Source organism: Poromitra crassiceps (assembly GCF_964638095.1).
Source record: "Poromitra crassiceps genome assembly, chromosome: 30".
NCBI classification, from domain to species: Eukaryota; Metazoa; Chordata; class Actinopteri; order Beryciformes; family Melamphaidae; genus Poromitra; species Poromitra crassiceps.
This window is the reverse complement of record NC_139652.1, coordinates 720368-748124: the sequence shown is the minus strand read 5'-3', so window position 1 is coordinate 748124 and position 27757 is coordinate 720368. Positions and strand designations below refer to the sequence as shown.

Sequence of the window (27757 nt, the reverse complement as noted above, 5' to 3'; positions counted from 1 at the left end):
TGGAATATAGAGCCTGATGCAGCACTATGCAGCACACCTGATGCAGCACTATGCAGCACACCTGATGCAGCACTATGCAGCACACCTGATGCAGCACTATGCAGCACACCTGATGCAGCACTATGCAGCACACCTGATGCAGCACTATCCTGTTGCATTTTCACGTTTCCAACAGGCGGACCGGGAGGAAAAAGAAATCATCCAACTTTTATTTGTTTACTCACCAATTTGGCTCTCTTCCAAATAATGTTAATCCAGCCACATACAGTAACTACGTCCATTCATGAAAGTAAATAGCATGGGAACATTAATGGTTTGTAAAAGTACAATTTAACAATATAAACAGAACTAATCCCAATGTCATCAATATGCCCACTTCCTCCCTCTGGACATACTGCTGTAGTATTGAAACATGCGAGCCACATGGATGTAGTACCAAGGGTTTGTGTGGTTAAGATCCGTTTGCACGGGGGCGCACTCACAACTGACAATTGTGATCATATTAGGGGTGCACCGATCACGTTTTTTGCCACCGATTGCCGATCGCCTATGGGAAATATCTGCCCAACCGATCATCGACTGATCACCGATATATAAACTCCTCAAAAAAAGTTTTTGGAAACGTTATTTCGGTCGATTATTTCTCCCCTTTAATAATACCAATTGACATTGTATTTTATATCGTTGGAAAGCCTGATTAGTGATACGGCTTTTTTAATAAAAAAAAAAAAAAAAAAAAAAATAATATAAAAAAATATCAGCAATCAGCCGATCGCATATTTGAGGTTAAAATCGGCCGATACAGATTGCTTGCCGATCGATCGGTGCACCCCTAGTTCATACATACAGCCCATCCGAGTAACGTCTGGGTCTCTTCAGGAGTTCACTGCATCTCTGAAAAGGCCTTATGACTGGAAGTTTACTTTAAACAGTTGTTCCACCATAAGGTGTGTTTAAATCCCTGGATCTTCTGTTTAAATACCTCAACCTTAATTGGTCACCTCTTGTTTTCACTGAGTTTAACGAGCTCTTGTTAATGTCATGATGGACAAGATCACTGGGAGGAACAGGATGGAAACACTAGGCCCACTTGTAATGTGGGGGACAAAGAGAACATATTGTGAAATCCTGGAAAATTCTATTACAAATGGCAGCAAACCCAATTACAATAAGTTCTTTCACGATTCAAAAAATGTGTCTTATTAAAAATCATATAATGTGAGCCTGAACTTTCTTATTTTAGATTAGATGCTCCAGGACACTCTAAAGCTGGAGAAATTGATCTCTCTGGACTCATTTAGAGTACTCCTCGAGAGCACACTGCACGAGGAATGCACGTTCTAGTTGATTATCATTTGTTCTTATTGCTCTTATCTTGTCTGTCTGTAAACCCTTGTATATGTTCATTGTAACAGGGCGCTCTTGAAAATGAGAGCTTGCTCTCAAGAGCCTTCCCTGTATAAATAAAGGCAGAAAAAAAAATAGGTTCCATGTAATTTAATTTGTTCAAAGAGCCTATGTGTTAAACTTATTTAAAAAAAAGTGTTCCTGGGTGGGAATCATATTAGGCTATAGCATTATTATCACAAGTATATATATTTTTTTATTTTATTTTGATCTGCTTTTCCTATTAAGACTGTATCAGCTTTCAAAAATCCATAGTTGGTCAGACATTATTAAAACCATTATTTACTTTACATGGACCAAACAAAAGACAGGAATAATGTTGCTGTAAATACAGCTCTGTTTAGCAGTGTTTTATAAGAAAAAGCAAACCTGAGTTTTAATGATGATCTGTGACATAAACATGCCAGGTGCATGTATACATAGAGCTGGTGTGCAGCCATAGCAAGGCAAATAATTATTAATGATGAAGACAAAGAACATATAGATATAATATTTGTGGAATGTTCAATGTTCCTTTAACTGCAACCTCATTCACTCCCCACAGGACTCTTATGGCTTCCACACATGTCAATCACAATATTTACATAACGGAGGTGAAGACTGGAAAGTGCCTGCATTCCCTAGTGGGCCACCGTAGAACCCCCTGGTGTGTGACCTTCCACCCCACCATCCCCGGCCTGGTGGCCTCCGGGTGCCTTGATGGCGAAGTCCGCATCTGGGACCTGCATGTGAGTACCATTCTCTGAAGTACCATACTGAGTAGTATTAGCAGAGATGGATAATTTAGAGACACCCCACTCCAGGCTCCATACTGAGTAGTATTACCAGAGACGGATCATTTAGAGACACCCCACTCCAGGCTCTGCCAATAGTAAGAAATGGTACTCTGCCGGTCACCTCGCCCTTTGAAGTGTTGTGAGAGAGAGCCTGCCTGATGATGCGAGCTTAGTGCTGACCTAGCAGGCTAAACTGGGCTAGAGATTGTGAGTTCCCAAACCTTGAGTCCCCCAAACCTTGTTAGCTCAATCTAGTTGTAACTAAGATATTAGATAAAAATACAAAAATAAATCCAACCACAGATTTAGCTACTACACCAACAAACTTCACGTGTAGCTTTAGCTAATAGCTCCCTGCTAACGTAATTTTCTCCTGATCCGTCTGTCTGAAAAATGCCATTTTAGTGTCAGAATGTTCAGAAGATATGTGGCTCGTGGAAAATGGGCCCAATATTTACTTTGATCACGTTCACTTCTCCCATTGACTCCAATATACTCTGGACCTGGAGCAAGTGTCCTAAGCAGGCGTGACAGTGGCAAACCATGGGCAAAACCCACGTGACACAGATACAGGAAGTGACTGGAAGTTGCAGTGTCTATATATTGAAAACTCTCTGGTACCATCCTCTGAACTACCATACTGAGTAGTGTTGCCCTCTGAAGTCCCACGCTAACTAGTACCACCCAATGAAATACCATACTAAGTATCTATTTAACCTTTATTTAACCTTGGATATGCCATCAAGATTTTAAATATCTTTCACACTATGTAAATGTGCATCATTTGGTAAATTGGGGCAACTGTACTTCTCAAAACTGCAGTGACACGATCTCTAGAGTTTTTTTTTTGTGAAATACAAAATTTGCTTCTCCATAAAATAACAGAGGATTAGAAGTAGGGACAGGCGTTTTAAGTAATTTAAATACTCGAGTACTCTCTATCTATTACTATGGTAATGACAGAGCAGGGGTAATCTGCTGTGTGTGCTGTGCTGCCTGGAGCATTTTTTCTTGTGAGGAGAAATAAACGGACGGACCATGATAGGGTGATCTGACGTTAGCTTAGCAGCTGTTAGCCTACCTCAGTAACTCCGGTGGTTGGATGGCACTTCGTTCGAGCAGACAATTGTGGAACAAACACAGGCTAATTTCCAATACATGTTATGGGCAATGACAGTGGAGCCAGTAAACTAGTGCAAAGTTTTGAATTATTTTTATCGTGCGTTATGGAGAAGCGTCAGTCTGTCTTGTTGTCTCTAATTTTTTCGTGACAAGCTGGGAAACTTTGGGTTACAACTTTTAAAATAATGTAATTTAAACAAAAGTAAATAGCCTATTGATGCACATTGGAGAAGAAAAAGGTATTTCAGCGAACGAAGCCGCAAAACTTGTATCAAACTACTCGATTACATAATGGAGTAAAACTGTGGCTGTAAACCATTACTCAAAATTAATATTAATGTTAACAGTACATGGGTTTTATTTTGAAAGCCCTAAAGTAGATGACGTACTTTTACATTCTGGATGACTTGACGCCCGTGCAGTTAATGTTGATGCCTGTCTGAAACACATTTTCTGTGGCGCCGTGCTGCCTTTATCACCAGATCCACATGATGACTTTGATGCGTAGATCTACCATTTTTAAAGGGGTGGGGGGTGGGGTGAGTACCCGAACAGCTGAAACGTTACTCGAGTACTGACGTTATGAAGGAGTACTCGAGTACCCGAGTACTCCCGCCCATCCCTAATTAGAAGTATTGATTAGGATTTGCAGAATCAATCCCGAGTTCAAGAAATCAAATCTTGTATTGGTGTAAGGATTCTTTGGTTCACCTAAACCTACCACACCCTGAAATACACACACTATCACTTTAAAATACTCATTCTAAGTGTTTTGATATGTTATGTGGATATGTTTATGTATTCAGTTTTGAATTTCTACAGTCATAATTGCATTGCTGTGCAGGGTGGGAGTGAGAGTTGGTTTACAGACAGTAATGTAGCCATCGCCTCCCTGGCCTTCCACCCGACCGCCCAGCTCCTCCTGATCGCCACCAACAATGAGCTCCACTTCTGGGACTGGAGCCGCCCAGAGCCCTTCGCCGTGGTCAAGACCGGCAGCGACACAGAGAGAGTCCGGTGAGCCTTTTTTTATGACTTAGATTTGATTTGTGCTGAGAGTCCTCAACAAGCATTCCTTTGAATCTGCCTTCATTTGTTAAAAAAATAAAAAGTATTTCTTTCTTTCTTATTATTTGACAATGAACCGTATGCAGATTCATGAAACGGTGAACAAAGTGTACCTATTGTTGTTTACTTATGAGGTTTGCTGTTCACTTTAGAAAATGAGGAGGTGCTTTAGAGCAGTGGTTCTCAACGCAGGGTCCAGGGACCACCAGGGGCCCTTGAGAGTGTTTCAGGTGGTCCCTAGCAAATTGATGAATTGGTAAACTTCACTATTATTTAATTTACAAGACGTTTACTTTTCTCTCTACCTATAATACAGATAGTCATGGAATTGTGTGGACAAAATCATATCTAACAATAAAAATATTCTCAGATTTGGGTCTGAGAGACAAACAAATCGAATGAGTCTGTGGCTCTAATGTGGACTAAATTAGGGTCCTTGGTAGGAATGTCAACCTCTTAACTGTTAACCAACATGAATCATTTTGACCGATTAATGCTATCAGCTAAAGTTTCTTTCAGTTTTTTTTCTTCTGTTTGACGTAGCGGCTGCAGAGGAACTGCTGCTGACAGAAGTACTGGGTGTTGCCAGATACAGCTGATGTTTTCTAGCCCCAAAGCTGTTCAAAAACTAAATAAGCGGCTCTCAAAACCTGCCCAAGCCCATTTCCCTCCCCGCACAATGCAATCTAATCCAAAACATCCCAATTGGGCGAAAAACCGCTCAATCTGGCAGAAGAACTCTGGGGATATCAGTAAGGCTGTTTACTGACCTGGAAAGTAGTTGAACGATGAGACTCTTTTCTATCATCAGCAAAAACAGGTTTATTGATATAATTTTCCGTTCTTTAGTTATCAGCCGGAGAAGATAGCTTGATTTAACCAAAAAGAGCCGTTTTTTTCTAGAAGCTGAGATAATGGCCCTTTTGTGAAATTAATCATTTCAAACACATCACTGACTCTGAAGCTAATTTTCTGATGTAGTCACACCTCAAAAATAATTTCCTTCAATAAAACAGTGAAGGACAGGGAATTTTGTTTGGCAGAATAATATTTTTAGCTGCAACCAGCAGCGCTGGCCCCTGCGTGCGCTGCTGGTTGCAGCTTCTTGCTGGTCTTGATTTGCTGCTGGTGGGCATCGGATATTCTGGCTTGCGTTTGCCAATCCTGTCCTGCTGTCTGGGTCTGTCTGGGTCAGTGTTGTGTGCTGCCCCCCCACCCCTCAACTGCACACTCCTCCTCCGTATGGGAGTTTCTCTGGTGGCTCTCTGCTGAGTTTGCTGTGCACACAGTGAAGGGTGCGCGACATCCAGCTTTTTTACAGCGTTCCGCGTGTGTTTGTCACCGGCTCCTATGCTTCCAGTTGAGAATAATAACAACTCCACGGCTGATCATGCGTATGGGCTGTCGCAGCGGACATGGAGGAGCTCAATTGTGGGAGCAGAGTGGCTGCTGCAGGCACATCTAACGTTAAAACGCTTCATGCATATCGATGCATACGGATGCAATGCGATTTCCGTTTCCCCAACGACTTATTCTCTGTTTTTCTCTGCCTTTCTGTTAACCTGGAGAGCACTGTCGCCACCTAAGGGTTCTGTAAAATAGGTTATAGACCTCCAATAGCTACAATAGTTGTACAGGAGATGCGGAAGGCTTTGATCGACGTCCCACCGTCAAAAAACGCATTGGACGTCGAAAGACGTCCTTGGCACTCTACGTCACTATTTAATTGGACGTCGAAAGACGTCCATGGCACTCAATGAGTTAAGATACACTACCAGTCAAAAGGTTTGACACCACATTTCTCTTCCCTTTTGACCAGTCTCACACCCACACATGATTAGAATGTGTCCTCCATCCGTTTGACCCATCCTGGCTCGTTGGTCAGACCAGGACCGATGGGCAGCTGCAGTGAAGCGCTCAGGTTCTTACATGTTTTTAGTGGGGGTCCATATTGATGTTATATGGAGGAAACCCCAGGGGAGCACAGGGAGAACATGCAAATTCCACACAGAAATGCTGCGTTCCTTTATCGCAAAAGAACTGGGATGTGGAGGCTAATGACGAGGCTATGACGTCACATCCGTTTTGTTAGCGTTCCATTTGCAGAAAAGTTGAGCTGGGAAGTTCACTGTTCACTGGTCAGATCCACTAGCTAGCCAGGCTAGCCACTGTTAGCAATAACAGTTGATAACAAGGCATTTCGTTGCATTCTGCCCATACAAACACTGCAGCCTCATGTCCACACAGATAGAAGTAGGCCGTGCTGTGTGTACAGCTGATTTAATGAGACACAAACAAGACAGAAGTGCTAAATAGCATTTATACGATTATAACTACTGTTGTTGTGCGGAGCAGCCATCTTGGATTTTTGAGGTCGGGGCTGCTGAGGCTCCTACGAGTTTGGAATGGGAAATACCAGCTCTAGTGACGTCACCGTCCCAGCTCATGAACTTTGAACCGTAAGATTACCAGTTCCCAGTTATAAAGGAATGCACCAAAAGGCCCTAACGACGAGATAGCCCACCTGGGCACGAGGAGACATACCCCCAGTGCCAACAGTATCTCAGGCGGGAATCGAACAGAGCTTCTTGCTGTGAGGCGAGAGTGTAAGGCAAGAACACTACCCCTGTCCCAACATGCTCCCTTATTGTATGTTTCCCCCTTCTCTTCAGGTTGGTGAGGTTTGACCCTCTGGGTCACAACTTGCTGACAGCGATAGTGAACCCATCCAATCAGCAGGTCAGAGCTCTTTAATGTCTGTTGTTGATGATGTCACTGGTTGAGTTGAGTGTTGATGATGTCACTGGTTGAGTGGAGTTGATGATGTCACTGGTTGAGTGGAGTTGATGATGTCAATGGTTGAGTGGAGTTGATGATGTCAGTGTTGTTGCCTGGTGCTCTTTCAGAACGAGGAGGACTCTGAGGTTCCTATGGACAGTGTTGAGATGCCTCACTTCCGCCAGCGCTCCTTCCTGCCCTCCCAGCCGGTTCGCCGCACGCCCATCCTCCACAACTTCCTCCACATCCTGTCGTCTCGCTCCCCGGGGGCTCAAGCCGCAGAGCAGCCGCGGCCCATCGGTGACGGCGGCGGCACTGTGGGGGAATCTCCCAGCCTGCCTCTAGCCCAGTACCCCAGCTCCGATCGCCCGCCTCCCTTCCCCGGCTGCACCCAGCACCTGGGCATGGTCTGCCTGTGTAGCCGCTGCTCCGGTGGCCGCGGCCCCTCCCTGGTGGCCGATGGTTCCTCTGCCGGCCTCTCTGATCCCAGGGTGACATCCGACGCTCCCCAGCCTCCTCCCGCTTCCAGCTTCTCCTCGGCGCGTACGGAGCCCCGGCAGCCCTCTGAGCGGCCCTCGGCCTTCACCTCGGTCTACTACAGCGCCGGCACCTCTCTTCACCGCGCCGCGCCGGGCGGCCCCGAGCCCCACCCCCACCCCTCCGCCCGGCCGGGGCCCGACTGGACACGCAGCCTGCTGAACATGAGGGAGGGCGGGGGGGCCACTTCCATCATGCTGCCTCCCAGGACCAGCTCGTCCTCCATCAGCCTGCTGAACATGAGGGAGGGCGGGGCCGCCGCGGCCATCATGCTGCCTCCCAGGACCAGCTCGTCCTCCTCCGTCAGCCTGCTGTCAGTGCTGCGTCAGCAGGACTCGCAAGCTCACTCCCCGGTCTACACCTCGGCCACCGAGGGGCGGGGCTTCCCCGCGCAGGGAGCCGAGCCCGGGGGCAGAGGAGGCACCGGGACCAGTAGCGGGCACCACCCGTTCTGGGACGGCTCCCGCAGCAATACGGCCTCCTTCCGAAACGTGCTGCAGTGCAACCTGAGCCGCTACTTCATGGAGTTTGACCGCATGCAGGACCTGGAGGCGCCACTGGGGGGTGGCGTGGGGGATGGCAGCCAGGAGCCCAGCCAAGAACTGCTGAACAATAACATGGACACAGACAGACCTGGGCCTTCCTCCTCCTCTTCCTCGTCCTCCCCTCCTACCATCATCCACTACCAGCCCCCCCTCCCCCCTCCTCCCTCAAACAGCTTGGACAGTGCCGCGCCTCCCGCTGCCTCTCGGGGCCATCTGAACCGCTGCCGGGCCTGCCACAACCTGCTCACCTTCAACCACGACTCTCAGCGCTGGGAGCGCACCAGCCAGACCTCCTCCACCTCCGCCTCCACCCTAGAGCCCACTTCTACTTCGTCCTTCTCTTCCTCTTCCTCCCCCTGGCAGCATGGAGAGGATAGGAGGGCGCTGGTAGAGAGTAGAGTCGGCGCTATGCTCCAGACCCAGGAGAGGAGGGCGCTAGTAGAGATCCAGACCCAGGAGAACAGGGCGCCTCCGGAGCCCAGCGAGGAGCAGGCAGGTGGAGGAGCAGGAACAGTGGCCTTCCCCATCGCCCCTTCCTCCAGCCAGCCTGGCGAGCAGACGGTGGGCTTGGTGTACAACCAGGACACAGCGCGGTGGGAGAGGGTGTATCGGCAGGCCGCCGCTAGCCGATCGGCAGAGCCACCAGAGGCCTTAAGCCAAGAAATGCCTGTCGACCCCCCAGACGAAGACTCGCTGAGGAGGTACGAGCTCTTCACCTGCTTTTCACCTTCAGTAAACTCTCATTAGTTTAGCCCATTACGACCTGATGCCACATTTGTGTGTATATCACTTTAAGACCTGATGCAGCTGTGTTCTCCCTTTCAGCAAAGATACTTTATACACTAAACAACACACACAGGCACACACACACACACACACACACACACACACACACACACACACACACACACACACACACACACACACACACACACAGAGACAGACAGACAGACAGACACACAGACACACTATCCCTCGGCTTTTAGGAGGTTGTTTGAAACGCACCTTAGGTTTAGAATGTTTGCCTAGAGGGTGCCTTAGGTCTTAATGCGTTAATTGAGACTTTATGAATTTACATTTCTTATTAGCATGAGTGAAAACATTCTGTCTGTGGCCATATTACCTCTAACCCTCTGCTTTGTTCCATACAGGAGACTGTTGGAGTCATCTCTGTTGTCTTTGTCTCGCTATGACATGGGAGGATCCAGAGACCACCCCATATACCCCGATCCAGCCAGGTACCCCGATACACTTAATTTACTCCAATCCAGCCAGGTACCCCGATACACTTCATTTACTCCAATCCAGCCAGGTACCCCGATACACTTCATATACCCCGATCCAGCCAGGTACCCTAACACAGTTGGTTTATCCAGACAGATACCCCACTACACCTTGTATTTCCAGTCGGGCTGCATGATTATTCAAATCAAAATTGCGACTCGTCAAACTAATGTTTATCCACTGGAGAGTAACACTGCACTGTTCATGCAGGCTGCATGCACAGCAGATGTTCACTTGTTGACCAATTAGAGGCTCCCCTTGACTAGTTGTTGACCAATTACTGTAGAAGTAGGGATGCGTTATTCAGTATTTTGAGGTTGATACTGAAAACTGATACTTTCTCACCCATATCAGCCAATACTGGCATGCATTTTTCTAAGAATCTTTGTACAAATGCAGGTAAAACAATCAGGTTAAGCATTTTAGACAACTCTTTGGAAACAAAAGACCATCTTAATTAAACATTATATCGAATGTACTCCACTTTAAAGACCCTTGCAAGCAAAATCCACAACACCTTCTATGTAATTTAAGGTCTTATCTGCACAATTGTAAGCCCAAAAAATTAGGAGACATTGGTTTCAACCCAAATCCTAAATATCTTTTCCCCGTTTTCACTGTTTGCTGAGGCAGGGTTTGAAGTGGGCGGTGCTTATGGCTCCTAACTGACTACCATCTGCCGTCACATGGGGGATGTCCAATCATAAAGTAGCTTTGCAGTTGTCCGTTCTTACAAAACCTTCGTTCCCCCGGAGCCCACTCAGGCTGCCTCACTGAATCTGTCCGGCCATGGCAGAGTGCTGCTGATTCTGTCTGAATCTGTCCGGCCATGGCAGAGTGCTGCTGATTCTGTCTGAATCTGGCCGGCCATGGCAGAGTGCTGCTGATTCTGTCTGAATCTGGCCGGCCATGGCAGAGTGCTGCTGATTCTGTCTGAATCTGTCCGGCCATGGCAGAGTGCTGCTGATTCTGTCTGAATCTGTCCGGCCATGGCAGAGTGCTGCTGATTCTGTCTGAATCTGTCCGGCCATGGCAGAGTGCTGCTGATTCTGTCTGAATCTGTCCGGCCATGGCAGAGTGCTGCTGATTCTGCCAGCATTTGAGGAAGCGCCTCGGGGGAGACCTCAGCTCCAGGCAGACACACATTGCGTTTCTTCTTTAAATGCGTGTTTCAGAAGTCTGATCATGGCAGTTCTTTGTACATTAAACACATATGCTCATGTTTTTGTATCTGTTTGTGGGCTATTTTGGATGATTTTTTACGACATTTATAGGTCTCGGTGGAAAACCAAAAACGGAGCGAGCCCGCTCTGCTTTCAAACACACACACACACACACACACGCACGCACACACACACACACACACACACACACAACCGACCCGCCCACACTGTCCTGGCAGAGAAAAGCACAGTTGAATCGCATTGAGAACATACAGATTGCAGCTCCTAAATGTATATACTTGGGGACATTCAATTCAGTTCAAATTTGACTGGGTGGTTAATAACACATTTTCCTGGGGTGTGACAAACTCAAAACACATAAGTACTTATTTTTGGTTTAAATACCGTAGTTATATTTGTTAAACAAATAGCTGACTTGTATATATCTATATATCTGCCAGGCAGGCAGTCAATGCAATTTGTGAGGGGTGGGAGGGGCCGGAGCAGCAGCTCCGAGCCGGCCGCTGAGGAAAAGAGACTGTTTCTGGTGTGACTGCTTTGGTGTGGCAGTCAGGATCAGTTAAGCTCTGCTTTGGTGTGGCAGTCAGGATCAGTTAAGCTCTGCTTTGGTGTGGCAGTCAGGATCAGTTAAGCTCTGCTTTGGTGTGGCAGTCAGGATCAGTTAAGCTCTGCTTTGGCGTGGCAGTCAGGATCAGTTAAGCTCTGCTTTGGCGTGGCAGTCAGGATCAGTTAAGCTCTGCTTTGGCGTGGCAGTCAGGATCAGTTAAGCTCTGCTTTGGCTCCACGTCCTTAGGTGTGGTATAATGAGCATATACCATGGCCTGTCGTGATCTATTGCTTATATATTATATATATATATATATATATATATATATATATATATATATTAGAGATGTAACGGTATGAAAATTTCACATCACGATTATTGTGAACAGAATTATCACGGTTATTAGGGATGGGCATCGAATTTCGAATTTTCGAATAATCGTTGTTATTATCAAGGTCGACTTTTATTATTGAAATTCGAAATTCGAAAAAAAAAAAAAAAATTTTTTTTTTTTTTTTTTTTTGAGTGAAATGTTGCATTGTCTCCCCTGATTCTAAGTACCGGTATAGTCAAATCGCTATAAGCATTTTAAGCAAGGTTTATGGAAAAATGAATGGCGGATGAAATCCCATGAAGAGGGAGAGGGGGTGACTTTGGCACCCCTTTGGCACTCAGACCTGAGCCTACTAAATATTTAATGAACCACAACCACTCATGATTGTCAAAACTGTTTTTTATTTTCGAAAATGTCAATGTAAAAAAAATTAAAAATGTAAATTTTTTTTTTTTTTTTTTTTTTTTTACATTATTTTTTTTATTTTCGAAATTCGAATTAAATTCGAATTTGGCCAGCGAATTTCGAATAGTGTTTTTGCTAGAAATGCCCATCCCTAACGGTTATTGTATTATCACGGTTTGTTAAAATGTGCTGAAAATGTTCAAAAGTACTAATACACTCACAGAAATCATTTCACCAAGTTTTATATTGAAAACTCAGACCCAAAAAGGATTGATACACTCAACTGAAATCATTTCTCCAAGGCTGCGTGTTTGCATCTGGGAGACGGGTACCAACTTTGCTTGATGATGGACAGTATTTACCATGCACTGTAATCATGGTAACACGGTAATCACGGTACCACGGTTTTAATGATAATGAAAATTTGAAACGATACGGTTATCGTAAGGAATTTAAGGAAAAAAAGTGTTTTATAACGTTAACACGTTCACTGCCGTGGACGAGATATCTCGTCAAGCAGAAACCAACGGTTGACTGCCAATGACGAGATATCTCGTCCAATTTTTTTTTTTTTTTTTTTTTGACGGTGGGACGTGGATCTAACCCTTTTACATCTCCTATATAAATATGGGAGCCACCGAACGTGTACAACCCATTCCACCGACCCACTAAGTGGCGACAGTGCTCTCCAGAGTAGAAAAAGCCGAGCCAAAACTGCAGGGGAAAGCGCGAGGAAACCATTCTCATACTGTAAAATGGATTGGCGAAAACGCTTTCGCTTTCGCGCTGACGCACAACGGTGGCGCACAACGGTGGGGGGTTCCAAAAATAGACTGGGTGCACACTTTGAAACACGCAGCATAAATAAGCCCAGAATCGCAAAAGCTTCATCAAAGCTCTCAACCGAAACCCCAAGAAACGAGCGAGCCCATCCAGACTCGCCCGACGAGGGACAGCCAGGCAGCAGACAGGCAGCAGAAACTCACTTGTGACAGACCCGCTGCAGAGCCAAGGAGGGCGGAGGAGAACGCCCACGGAGGGAGGAGTTTGAAGGAGAGGGGGGTTTCCTGTTGTTATGGAGGAAATTACTGTTCAAAATTATTGTTTAGATGTCTGACGTCTTACTGATGCGAAAAATAAATGGTTAAAGTGACTGTTCTATCGAATTTCACAAAAAGCCATTTATCTCAGCTTAAATTTTCAGACGCTGAAACCATGCTGTATTCAACTGCTAATGTCTACATAACCACTAACTCTACAAACTAACTATTTTAGACAGAGAAAGCACACATTCTATTAGTTCTTTTGAGATATTTTGTATTCACAAAATCCTAGCAGAAAATAATCCTCGGCTTTTGAAAGATGAGCCAGAATCCTCAAAAAAAACACTTGGCAGAAGCTACCTACAGTATTGAAAAAACGGCTGGCAGTGAATGTGTTAATTCCCGGGTATAAGATGGGGCCGACACAAGTGTACACAACCACCAGCCATTAGCTAATCGCTAATGGGTTAGCTTATTCTGTCACAAACAGACACTGGAGGTTTTATTTTTGGTATTAAAGCATAAGTGTTTTTATATGGATATCTCAGGGAAGTGCTATGACTGTGGGGATGTTCTTCACAAGCTCCTGCATTAGCTGATGTAAGGATATACAGAGAAGAGACCAGGCAGCCTGGCTAACATTAGTTATCCCCAAACTCAGAGGCAGCGCTTGGCTTGGCTGCCCTACTCACTATACCAGTAAACAACGTAGCCTAAAGCTTCAAGGTTAGATTTGTTGTTAGATCTGTTAAACAAACATTTGCTTCAAAAGGAATTTGATCATAACGTTAATCAAAATGCCACGGAAACATTAGCTAATCAACACAGAGCTGCGAAGATCAATTCATCCGGTAATTTCCCTCTTATAGCTCAGTGAGAGTCTGGCTTGTCTTGCTGATAGGAGCTCAATCTCTTGAGCTTTCTATTCTTTTCGGGAATACAGCAGGTTGTCTTCTTGGCATAGAAATACTACATTTCCCACAATGCACTGGGCTCGCGTGGCCTTCGTTTCCATGCCCACCCCTCAGGCGTTTGGCTGATATCAAACTCCAGTAGGTGGCGGTAATGCACATATATGTTTGCCAACCGCCATAAAACTCGAAGAAGAAGAAGGCTTCGACAATAATACATGGAGAGAAGAAGAAATAAATCGAAAATAAATCGAAAATAAATTGCCTCCAAATTGCACCAAATTTAAACTGAAGTATATATGTCGGGAGATGTCTTCATAAAAAAAAATTCATGCATTTTAAGGCATTTTCGTAGGAGTTACGCGCATCTGATGTTGTAACTATTTTCTGTAAAAATGTGTAAAAACGGGTACATTGCTCAGCGTTGATTTCGTTACTTCAACCCACCTACTACTAGATGTAAAATTTGACGAGCTTTCCAATGCCGCCAGTCACGTGTCTGTCCGTGCTTCCGTTCCCGAGAAAATCGTCTCTTTGCAAGGAGCTATGGAAAGCTAACCTAGCTACAGCAGGCTAGGTGGTCGAAAAAGATGGCTGCCTTTTTGTTTTTCTTCAGACCTCTGAAGGGGCGTGGAGGACCTCTAGAGGCGGGACCATGGCTCACAACAGTTGTAGTTCATAGGTGCACGACTTCCGCAAGGCGGACTTGGGCCAGATGACGCGAAACGCGTCGGCTGGCCCAAAAATATGTGAGAGATGCTTGATATCTCTGGGAGTGAAGCTCCAATTTCAAAAATTTCAACGGATTCGAAAACCTTAGGGGTGTGAGATTTAATATATATTCATATCCCCCACGGAAAAGCCGTCCTTTAAAGAATGGAAATATACCTACATAACTCATAGAAATCGATCCTCCCTCTCCTAGAATTAATCCCCTCCTTCGGTAAGCTGTCCCGATACACTGGACAAAGAGTGACTTTATGCCTCTCTGATTTCTTCACTCCCGTTTTCCTGGAAAATCTACCCATTCAAATTGGCAAAGGACTCACCTATCTTGGCTTGACCATACCCAGAGACCCTAAATTAATATTTAAGTTGAATTTTGATGAATTTGTCTCAAGACTTAAACAATGTATAGAAAACTGGAAAATCCTCCCTTTGTCCATGATTGGCCGTATAAACTCGATGAGGGCTGCAACTAACAATTATTTTCATTATCGATTAATCTGTCGATTATTTTCTCGATTAATCGATTAGTTGTTTGGTCTATAAAATGTCAGAAAATGGTGAAAAAATTACGATCAGTGTTTCCCAAAGCCCAATATGACATCCTCTAATGTCTTGTTTTGTCCACAACACAAAGATATTTAGTTTATTGTCATAGAGAAATAAAGAAACCAGAAAATATTCACATTTAAGAAGCTCGAATCAGAATTTTGACTTTTTTTTCTTAAAAAATTAATCAAAACGATTAATCGATTATCAAAATAGTTGTCGATTATTTTTCTGTCGATCGATTAATCTTTGCAACTCTAAAACCGTCCCATCTTCCTTACATCAGCTTTCTTCAAGAACTGGACTCCTCATAATTCTGGCCTACATCTGGAATTATAAGAACCATAGAATTTCGAAAATTAACTTGCAAAAACCCAAGTCTGAAGGAGGGCTGGCCTTACCAATGTTTAGGCACTACTACTGGGCTGCTAATGTTAAGGCTCTAATGTTTTGGCGGCAAGGGGCTCCTGGCAATTTAACTCTCGAGGCGCCCCTGTGGCTAACAATGGAGGCCAGCTCTATTGCCTACTCCTCACTGCCAGCCATGTTATTTTCTTAAGCTTGAGATGCCTGGGGAAGTTTTGTTATGAAAAACTGTCAAAATCCTGAGCCAGGTTAGGAGCGTTTTGAATATACCAGATGTTTCTGTTCATACACCAATTTGTTTTAATCACTCTTTTTTGCCCTCAATGTCAGAGATAGTATCTCCCCAGACTCAAATATTATGTTGAATCACTGCGCTCCGCATACTACATAAATGATTCTGTGCCACTTCACAGCCACTGCTGGTTTTTGAAGGCAGGTTGAACTTGAATGAGTGACAGGTCGTAGCACCGATGAGAGAGCGGTTCGAAAAATGGGCTGCGCCTCCCGTGTCGTCTGATCGCAAAGTCATTACTGATTGGGGAGGACTGAATCCACCACTGGCCAATCACTGCCCAAGTGATCGGCTCCCTCCCATAACCAGCCGGCTGAGGGAAAGTGTCCCAGACCCAGAGAGAGATCTGCAGCATGCAGTAACGTAGTGTATCAGCTAAGAACTCTCATGGGTCTGGCGTTGAGACTAGGTCAGAGAGAACCTACCATGCGAGTGAGAAGGGGCTGGTTTCCATCAGAGACATTGATTGTCAATTTGCATCCTTTGATCTTCTGAAGAGGAAATTTGGGTTGCCCCAAACCCACTTTTACAGATACCTGCAAATTAGAGATTATGGTCGATCCAAGGATTGTGACTTTGAAGTTCTCCCGAAGGAACAATTTTTTTATGTTTTGTTAAGTCCCCCTCACTCCAGGGCAGGCATCTTATTTCTAGATTTGTGTGTCTGTTTGACAGCTGCGTCAGGGCCCCCACTGAGAGGATTAGAGAGATGTGGCAGGAGGTACATGGTGTTGATTTGTCTGAAATTATGTGTGACAGGAATCTGTCTGTGGTCCAGCTCAATTAACAGCAGGCACCAGCTGATCCAATTTAAAGTCACTCACCGTCTCCATTATTCCAAGCATAGGTTGCACAGCAACTACCCGTGTGTCTCACCACTATAGCCGTTTTCACACATGCGTACAGGAACATTGCCTGTAAATCAATAACGGCTATTTCCCGGAATTTCTCTTCACACCTGAGGGATCACATGTGTAAAAACAGCCGTGAAAGAAGCTGTATTTTGGGGGGCGGGGTGGGGGACACAGAGCTCCATGCAGCATGTACTCCACACACCCCTGCCCCCCTCTGCTCCTCTCTGCTTTGAGCAGACGAGTGAATGGGACAGGAGAAACAGAAAGGAACATGTCGATTAGGGATGTTCATTTTGAACAATTTCCATAATCGAAATTCGGGAAAATTAACGATCAATTATCGATAGCGTAATAATAATAATAGTAATATATATATATATATACAGTATATATATATATATATATATATATATATATTTGTTTTTACTCTGGTCTGGTAATAACGTTGCGCATGCTCGGCCAGCTATAATGGCGATGCCGCTGTGTAGTAAGAATATCAGACACTAGCACTGTGGCCAGGTAAACAAACATGTTACATGTCAGGTTACATGATGTAAGGCAATCGGCGTCTTCCAGCTTAGCTGACAGCACAAGAGTCAAATCAACAGGCCTGAGCTCGGCGCGTCCTTATAACGTCATAAGCGCCCGCGGTAACGTTGACAACCACAGTCACACAGCCTTACACTAGCTAGCTAGGCTACTGCACTCACATTTTGAAAGTAGGACTCAGCTCACCGGGCTTCCAGGCTTATAAACTCGTGACAAAAACCTCATCTGTCCTGATGGTCGAGTTCCATTCAGCTGCTCTCAGTCCGACGCGTGGATATTATTAGCCACGAGATGTGTGTGAATTGATTCAGGTGGGCGTTAGCAGCTAAAGGCTAGCTGAGTCCATGCTGACTGCTGCTACTACTTCATAGTTCATAACGTTATAATAGGGGTGCACCGATCGATCGGCACGCAATCTGTATCGGCCGATTTGGACCTCAAATATGTGATCTGCTGTTTCCGATATTCCTTTATTGTCGCCGATCGCATAGCCGATCATGCTGCACGTGAGAAACATGAGGCAGCCCATTTTCATGTCTTCAATGTCCATCGTTTAACTTTCATATTGTGCTCTAACGTTTATATCATTGTGTTGCAAAGCACACGCTTTGCTTTCTGAATATAAGCCGCAGCAGCTAAATAGAATGATTGTTACATATATAAGCCGCACTGGACTAAGCTGCAGGTGTTTTAATGTTTAAAACTGGTCAGGAGGAGGCGTAGCGCCTGCCTGTAACAGAGATCTCCGTGTCTTATCAGTGGAGACCGTTTTGAGTCCGATGAACAAATCAATCAAAAACACTTCACTACGTCCAAGGCTACAAGATTCGTTTCATTCCATTGAATTTGGCAGCGCGGACGAAACATGGGTGGAACGAAACATGCAAATGACATGTTTTGCATCCTCATCGTCGTAACACAGCCAGTTCTCCATCTTTTGAAGCATGATGTTAGATTACAACGAGCTAGTTGTGTGGCTTAGCCTTCCAAAATGTTGCCGTTAAGTTTTTAGAATGTAATACATAGAATTGGGAACGTTACATTCAATTTCATTCAGACTGTGTTTCTGGCTCAATCGCCGACATTTTTCCCCCGGAGCGAGGGAGGGTGTTTTACAGTAGTGGCTGAGAGAGCGTAGTGGCACAGTGCTCCAAGCAGGTCGCGAGGCACATTTTTTGTCCACACACCACACCAGACTGTCAACACACCCCTTGCGTCTTTGAATCACACACATCAGCTGGTGATGAGCAGACTCAGCAGAGAGAAGTTACCTCCAGTCCTCCCGCCTACCGAGGCATTTGCATGCTGTTAAGTCCGTGTTTGATCCATATGTGCGTGTATCCTCCTAACGTTAATAGCTCCGGTTAGCTTCAGCCGCTTTAGCTTAATCGATAAAATAGTTAACTTGGGTCGAAGTTATTTTTCTTGTGTAACAGGGAAATCCCGGAAAATTTAGTATTTTTGTTGAGTGAACTGAACTGCATTGAACTGGTAACATGGAAATCCCGAAGTGGAATGAGTTTTGTTCTTTTATAAACTGAACTGAGGGAACTGGACTGAACTACTAGCCATTTAGTTCAACACAGTCTTGTGCTCCAATTATCTCACACACAAAAAATCATGTTGGCGGTTTCCTTTAGCCTACAAAATATAAAATATTGATGTAGAAAAAAAAGAAAATGTGCTGCACTTTCAATTTGATGCATGAAATGTAGGCCTATATGTAAAATGGAAACTGTTCTATAATAGACTGCTATAGCTGCTTACAAAATAAATAAATAAATATATACGGTATATATATCGGTGATCGGTGATCGGTAATCGGTGATCGGTCGATGATCGGTTGGGCAGATATTTCTCATAGGTGATCGGCAATCGGTGATCGGTGGCAAAAAACGTGATCGGTGCACCCCTACGTTATAAACAAATAAAATGACTTGAATTCACTTAAACACTTGTACCGTTACTCACACTTTGTTGAAAATTAGGAGAGAAGTGTACGAAGTGTCATAGTTTTAACAGCCTCACTGAGGTCCGCAGACCGTTGGGTGCGTTTGTTTGTGTCCCCGGCGCATGCCGGTGTGAATTCCCCATGTTTAAAACAGTTTTGTTGGCACAAAGGCCCCCGCCCAGCCAGAAAACTAGGGACTATATGAAGCTCCACCTCACGTTAGTCGGCTGTGCAATGGAGTGGGGCAAGGAGAAACGAATTCCACCCAAACCTAGTCTGCAAAAAAATAAATAATAATAATAATAATTGATAAAAATTCCACGTGATCGAATTCATTCCTCAACGATCAATTATTGATTATTGATGAACATCCCTAATCGATGCATGTTTAAAACAGCCCGCTGTGGGACTATTTCGTCCAGAAAGGCGACAAAGTACGATGTGAATTGTGCGATGCTGCTCTTTGAGTGCCAGGCAGTGGAAAACAAAACATTTCTCCTCTGACAACGCCCCGTGCAGACTTCTCCTCTGACAACGCCCCGTGCAGACTTCTCCTCTGACAACGCTCCGTGCAGACTTCTCCTCTGACAACGCTCCGTGCAGACTTCTCCTCTGACAACGCTCCATGCAGACTTCTCCTCTGACAACGCTCCGTGCAGACTTCTCCTCTGACAACGCTCCGTGCAGACTTCTCCTCTGACAACGCTCCGTGCAGACTACAGAGACATATGCTTGGGATACATGGCGACGTGAATGCGATCCAACACAAATGAATGCTGCAGTCTGCAGGCAGGCAATGGGAAACAGCATTTCTCGCTTAGGCTTCCTCCGGAGTCCGGATACTTTAAGTTGCTCCGTGTTTTGAGAGATCGATCCCCCCCGTGTTTCAACTATCATGCGTCTCAACACGTGTCTTCCACATGGACTGTGAAGACCCCACTTGTTTGTGTTAAACCATTTGTTAAAAGTAAGTCATCCTCTCCTCCATTCCTCCTCTCTCTGGCTCTGTCTCGTGTGTGTGTATCGTGGCATACCGGTCTTATCACAAGGTTAGAAGTGGTCAAATGTCCGCGATGACGGGGGCGCGCTTATACCGGAAAACAACTTTCACACATGAAGGCATTACACCGCTTTCTGGTCATTTCCCGTTATAAAGCGCATGTGTGAAAACGGCTTATGTGATAGGTGCCAGGTGTTATAGAGGGTACACTGTCCCATGCTTTTTGGTTTTGCCCTTCACTATCCGCATTCTGGGCCAAAATATTTGATTGGTACTAAGGCCTATAAAATAACCCTTCAGCCGGAGGTGGAACTCACCAACTTCAGCTCCTCAGAATCCTCTCTGCTCCTCCCTACGGCTGTACAATAGTCTCTGCTGTGGCTGACGGACATGGTCTCACTTATACGTATATGGAGAGACTCAGGTTCCTGAGGACTAGGGGTGCACCGATCACGTTTTTTGCCACCCATCACCGATTGCCGATCACCTATGGGAAATATCTGCCCAACCGATCATCGACCGATTACCGATCACCGATCACTGATATATAAACTCCTCAAAAAAAGTTTGGAAACGTTATTTCGGTCGATTATTTCTCCCCTTTAATAATACCAATTGGCATTGTATTTTATATCGTTGGAAAGCCTGATTAGTGATAGGGCTTTAAAAAAAGTAATAATAATAATATAAAAAAATATCGGCAATCAGCCGAAATATCGGCAATCAGCCGATCGCATATTTGAGGTCAAAATCGGCCGATACAGATTGCTTGCCGATCGATCGGTGCACCCCTACTGAGGACTAACTCACTTAAGACATTTTCGACTATCTGGGACCTGTTCCTGGCCTACTTTGATGAGGTAACTCACCCAGCTGATTTCTAATGGACTACTTCCGTGGGATTCTATGTACAACATCTCTTACAAGCACATAAGTGGCTGGTAGCACGTTGGAATGTTGATATGTGTATGTTTTTTCTTTATTTTCATTTTCCGTTTTTCATGTTCTGAAAAATCTAAAAATGTAATATTGAAAAAAAGAATAGAAATATAGATTGTGCTGGTCAGTGCTGATACTGTGGCAGCAGGCCCCCACACAATTTTCTATGTGTGGGAAACACTGAGCTAATCAATCACATTGTCCTCTGGATGGATAATAAGGTCTGCTGCTAATTTGGCCAGCTGTTGCTCGAAAAAGAGATCATTGATCTCAAGTAACTACCTGGTAAAATAAAGATAAGAAAATAAATAAAGCTAAAATGGGTCACCAAATATACTTTGGTGGTTAATATACCTGTGGGCTCTGGGACACACTACTGTACATAGAGCCCCTGTTCCTGTCGTGGGGTTACAAACTCAAAAATGCCTTTTCCACAAATGGCCAAACATTTGCAGTAAAAAATAGCATCGGACAGTAGATATATCAGTGCATCCCTAGAAGACAGCAGGTGTGTCTAGTCAGGTACATGTAGCCAAAGGAGAGCTGAATTTTTCAGCTACTTTGTGTAAATAAACTTTGAAAATGGCCTATAGCCTAAACAGTTTTAGTTATTTTTATGACAGAGATATGTGCCAACAAGGCAATTTCTCTGCTGTCTAATGAGCTCTAGTTAAGTTGGCAATTAGATTTATTGCAGCGGTTGTAATGGAAGACCAAGCTACACTTAGTTTGATGTGTGATTTGATTTGATTTGACCATTTTATGTGTTGCAAATTGCAAGTTCATGCAGATATTGTAGAGATTGGTTGAGTTTGCATTCATTACTGTAATTGCAAAGTTGGCAATTTCCTGGAGGGACTGAATTTGCTGTCTTATCTGATCATTTGGGCGAGGAGGGCTTTTGCTTCTTATGCAAAACTAGTCTTGACTAGTCACGGGTGCTGTGAACGGCTTCGCCTGTTAACAAGGACGCCTAAATGAAACTTGTGGGTACAGCGTAGGTAGGGCTGGGTGATATGACCAAAATCTCATATCCCGATATACGTCATTTCATATCCCGATACCGATATATATCACGATATAGCATATTTTCTGTAAATTCTATTTATAGTTTATATAAAGTGACCACATGGCCATTTATTTATGTAGCAGTTAAACCAGTTAAAATGTTGTCAAACCTCACAAAGGATACATGCATTCAGAATACAGATAAGCATGGCTATTCTTTACAACACAAATAATAATAATTATTTGCAGGGCAGTAGAATGAAACACAAACTGAACCACACACCACCAGTTCGATTTTCAAAGAGGACACTAGCATTCAATAGCATTGCTATTGATGTGTTTGATTTAAGCACTAATCTGGAATCATATCTAAAAGCAACCACTAGGCGGCAGTATTTCTTTAGTCAACGTCAAAATACCTACATTTTCAGTAGAAGAAGAATAAAACGGTAGAAGAAGAACAACGTGAACGAACACAACTCACTCAGGGAAAGCTAAAAGCTAAAGCTAACAGACGTTTTGTTGCCCTCAAGGGATTTCCTTGAGATGATGAGAGGATGGGAGGAGTTGTTTTGCCAGGTTTAACGTTAGGAGGACACACGTAAATATGGATCAAACGTGCACTTAACACAGCGCAAATGCCTGGGTAGCCTAGGCGGACGGAGTGGAGGTAACATCTCCCTGCTCTTTAGCCTACTCACCGGCTGATTTGTGCCACAAAGGGACGCAACTTAAGGGGCTTGTTGACACAGTCTGGTGCGTGTGTGGACTGTGGACATGAGTAAAATGAATGAAGAAAGCACAGCGTCATCCAAATGACGGACAATATTGCCCTAAAGAGTGTGATTTGCAACACAACGATATAAACGATAGAGCATCATATCAAACGAAATACATTTTCTATCGTCATATCGCCCAGCCCTAAGCGTAGGTACAGCTTCGGTTGAGCGTTGCTTCGGCATCCTGTGTGAACGGGGGCTAAGCTCTGCCTAGTCTGACTCGACAGAAGCAGGCTGCGGGTATAATCTCTGACTCAACAGAAGCAGGCAGCAGATATAAGCTTTGACTCAACAGAAGCAGGCATAAGCTCTGACTCAACAGAAGCAGGTATAAGCTTTGACTCAACAGAAGCAGGCAGCAGGTATAAGCTCTGACTCAACAGAAGCAGGTATAAGCTTTGACTCAACAGAAGCAGGCTGCAGATATAAGCTTTGACTCAACAGAAGCAGGCAGCAGATATAAGCTCTGACTCAACAGAAGCAGGCTGCAGATATAAGCTCTGACTCAACAGAAGCAGGCAGCAGGTATAAGCTCTGACTCAACAGAAGCAGGCTGCAGATATAAGCTTTGACTCAACAGAAGCAGGCTGCAGATATAAGCTCTGACTCAACAGAAGCAGGCAGCAGGTATAAGCTTTGACTCAACAGAAGCAGGCTGCAGGTATAAGCTCTGACTCAACAGAAGCAGGCTGCAGATATAAGCTTTGACTCAACAGAAGCAGGCAGCAGATATAAGCTCTGACTCAACAGAAGCAGGCAGCAGATATAAGCTCTGACTCAACAGAAGCAGGCAGCAGGTATAAGCTCTGACTCAACAGAAGCAGGCAGCAGGTATAAGCTCTGACTCAACAGAAGCAGGCTGCAGATATAAGCTCTGACTCAACAGAAGCAGGCAGCAGGTATAAGCTTTGACTCAACAGAAGCAGGCTGCAGGTATAAGCTCTGACTCAACAGAAGCAGGCAGCAGATATAAGCTTTGACTCAACAGAAGCAGGCTGCAGGTATAAGCTCTGACTCAACAGAAGCAGGCTGCAGGTATAAGCTTTGACTCAACAGAAGCAGGCTGCAGGTATAAGCTTTGACTCAACAGAAGCAGGCTGCAGGTATAAGCTCTGACTCAACAGAAGCAGGCAGCAGGTATAAGCTCTGACTCAACAGAAGCAGGCTGCAGATATAAGCTCTGACTCAACAGAAGCAGGCAGCAGGTATAAGCTCTGACTCAACAGAAGCAGGCTGCAGGTATAAGCTCTGACTCAACAGAAGCAGGCAGCAGGTATAAGCTCTGACTCAACAGAAGCAGGCAGCAGGTATAAGCTCTGACTCAACAGAAGCAGGCAGCAGGTATAAGCTTTGACTCAACAGAAGCAGGCTGCAGGTATAAGCTTTGACTCAACAGAAGCAGGTATAAGCTTTGACTCAACAGAAGCAGGCTGCAGGTATAAGCTCTGACTCAACAGAAGCAGGCAGCAGATATAAGCTTTGACTCACCAGCAGCAGGTATAAGCTCTGACTCAACAGAAGCAGGTATAAGCTTTGACTCAACAGAAGCAGGCAGCAGGTATAAGCTCTGACTGACTCAACAGAAGCAGGCAGCAGGTATAAGCTCTGACTGACTCAACAGAAGCAGGCAGCAGGTATAAGCTCTGACTCAACAGAAGCAGGCAGCAGGTATAAGCTCTGACTGACTCAACAGAAGCAGGCAGCAGGTATAAGCTCTGACTCAACAGAAGCAGGCAGCAGGTATAAGCTCTGACTGACTCAACAGAAGCAGGCAGCAGGTATAAGCTCTGACTGACTCAACAGAAGCAGGCAGCAGGTATAAGCTTTGACTCAACAGAAGCAGGCAGCAGGTATAAGCTTTGACTCAACAGAAGCAGGCTGCAGGTATAAGCTCTGACTCAACAGAAGCAGGCAGCAGGTATAAGCTCTGACTCAACAGAAGCAGGCTGCAGATATAAGCTTTGACTCAACAGAAACAGGCTGCGGGTATAAGCTCTGACTCAGATGCGCTGCAGTCCGTTTCAGGAGCGGGAGGGCAATCCCCTTCCGCTATTGGCGTGTTTTCAAAAGTAGCCTACCCGTCGCTACGTGAAACAACAACCTGAGAGCAATCTACATGCTGAAAATGGCAAGTTTGACATGTGTTTACATCCGTTTTTTACTGTTTTATGTGACGTTTTCTTTTGCGGGGATTTAGATATTTGGTTCCACCAAAACAAAATTTGTTTTCAAACTGAGAGCCGTCCTCTGTGCTGTGCAGGCTATCTCCAGCAGCTTACTACGCCCAGAGGATGATCCAGTATCTGTCCAGGCGGGACAGCATTCGCCAGCGTTCGCTTCGGTACCAGCAGAACCGGCTGCGGGCCATGTCCTCTTCCTCAGACAGCCCAGCCAGCAACCCTCCCAGCTCCATGGACAGCACTGATGTAGACTTTGAGGAGCTGGAGTAAGTTCCATTCCACATTCTTCCCTGGGTTCAACCTTTTTACCCTTTTGATTTAGAGCCGGGTGTTATCAGAGCCCAGTCCTCCTCAAAATGCCAAAAGGCAAATGGAAAATTGATTCATCAGACTCTGCAACAATTCAATATTATCGTCTTTTAGTGGAATCACATTGTGATGATATGGTGATCTCGTGACAAAATTCTGCTGTCTGAATTGATAATAACAAGCAAATTGTATTTGAAACTCCTAACATTACCATACGGTTCAAAGCGATGAATATTAATTGGATTATTTAAAATGTGATTCATCATTGATTAACAATGATAAATTGTTAATCGTTAATTATCGTTGGCACCTTGAAAAAGAGTGAACCGTGAACAAAAGGTTTTGTTCTTTTATTTTGACGTGATGCACCTTAAAGTCGCACTTGAACCTCATTTCAGATCCAGAATATTCAAAGTGAAAGTGTCGCTGTGTAAATAGTGTAGCTCAGTGTATTTTAACATGCTGCTGCACTATCACTAGTGTTCTGCTCAAGACACTGAGTCATCTTTCCCACAAGAAATGACAAACTGTGAAGTAGTGGCCCAAGCTGCAACTATCCATTATTTTCACTTTGACATAATTACCAAAGTACAAATAGCAAGTACAAACATCCACTCGATAAGCAGGTGCAGGACAAACAAATAATCAGTAACCAGTAAAAGAAGTAGAGTCCGATTTATTTTGGACTTTTTGGTCACAAACGACCTTCTTCAGAATGAAGCAGGAAGTGACAGAGCACTCATATAAATAGGTCACAGTACAATCAACCAGATAGAAATCACAGAGTGCATCTTGCTTCACACAAACAAATCAATCAATGAAGTAAAGACATTCCAAAAAGAGTATTAAAGTAATAGTTAAACAATATAATTACTCACTGTAGGAAATATATAGGGCGGCGCTGAAATAAAGAAGAGAAAGCACTAAACTCCTATGTGAACATTTAAAATCTGAGACCGCAGCCCTAGAGAAGATTATTATTAAAGACTGGTATCTATAAGTGGTGCTATCACTCTAAAGAGTGGGAATTTGTCTTAAAAGACAAATGGGAGTGATGTTTATTTCGAATATATTTTCTTTCTCTTTTAAGACAAATTCCCACGCTTTAGAGTGATAGGACCACTTATAGATACCAGTCTTTAATAATACTTCTTCTCTAGTGCTGCTGTCTCCTTTAAAAAAAAATTACATATGAGTTTATTACTTTTTCTGCTGTGTTTCAGCTCCACCCTATATATTTCCTACACTCAGTGATTATATTGTACTAGGCATCTCGCACGTTACGTAAGCTTGATTGATGTGTCAAACTGATGATGTCACAACTTTGCATCACTGATGACATCACAATTGCTTTTATGACATCACTGATGTCACAATGCCTGTGACATCATCAGTGATGTCACAATGCACAATAGAGAACTGCAGGAATGAGTCCGGAAATATACTTCCGGGTTCGTCAGGGGAAAAGTGAATGGAGTTTTAGAATGGGGATTTCACTTAAATGCATAAAATAAGGTCTCTGTGGTTAACAAAAGTTTATGGCAACGTGAATTTTGGTTCAGCATGATAATCTTCACAAACGTGAATAACCTTTATGACTTTTGGAATGTAAATGCGTTTTTTACGCGATTTTTTGAAAACACTTCAAAAGGCATAAAAGTTGTTCACGTTTGTGAAGAGTATCATGCTGAACCCAAATTCACGTTCCCATAAATCTTTGTTAACCACAGACCTTATTTTATGCATTTAAGTGAAATCCCTATTCTAAAACCCCATAGACTTTTCCACTGAAGAACCAAAATGGCGACGATTTCTAGATAAACCTACAAAAATACGTCATCCCTGCGGTACTCTATTGTTCAAGTGATATCACTGATGACATCACTTCCTGGACAAAATTGAAAAAAGAGAACATTGCCCACATGCTCCCTTTTATAATAGAAGAAGATATCGATAACTATTCCTATTACTTTAATACTCTTTTTGTAATGTCTTTCTTGGGAATGTTTATACTTCATTGATTTGTTTGTGTGAAGCAAGATGCACTCTCTGATTTCTATCTGGTTGATTGTACTCACCTGATGTGACCTATTTATACAAGTGCTCTGTCACTTCCTGCTTCATTCTGAAGAAGGTCGTTTGTGACAGAAACATCAAAAATAAATCTACTGTGAGAAATCTACAGCAGTGTGCCGACTCCTTTTATTGATACTTCAATAATCTTCATCATCAAAAACACAATTATAGATTATTGAGGTCTTCCATGTACGATTTGGTAATTCAATAATCTGTAATCAAGAACTCACTTTGTTCC

General features: G+C 44.1%; 1 protein-coding gene across 1 annotated transcript in view; it reads left to right on the top strand.

The window, feature by feature from the left end:
* The window catches only part of ambra1b (autophagy/beclin-1 regulator 1b), a 75334-nt gene that overhangs the window by 9719 nt on the left and 37858 nt on the right, over positions 1–27757 (top strand). Inside the window, exons 3-8 of the mRNA XM_083663187.1 lie at positions 1952–2135; positions 4150–4322; positions 7046–7112; positions 7280–8934; positions 9385–9471; positions 25215–25400. Of these exons, the coding sequence (XP_083519313.1) occupies positions 1952–2135; positions 4150–4322; positions 7046–7112; positions 7280–8934; positions 9385–9471; positions 25215–25400 (2352 nt within the window). The remainder of the gene's footprint in view (positions 1–1951; positions 2136–4149; positions 4323–7045; positions 7113–7279; positions 8935–9384; positions 9472–25214; positions 25401–27757) is intronic.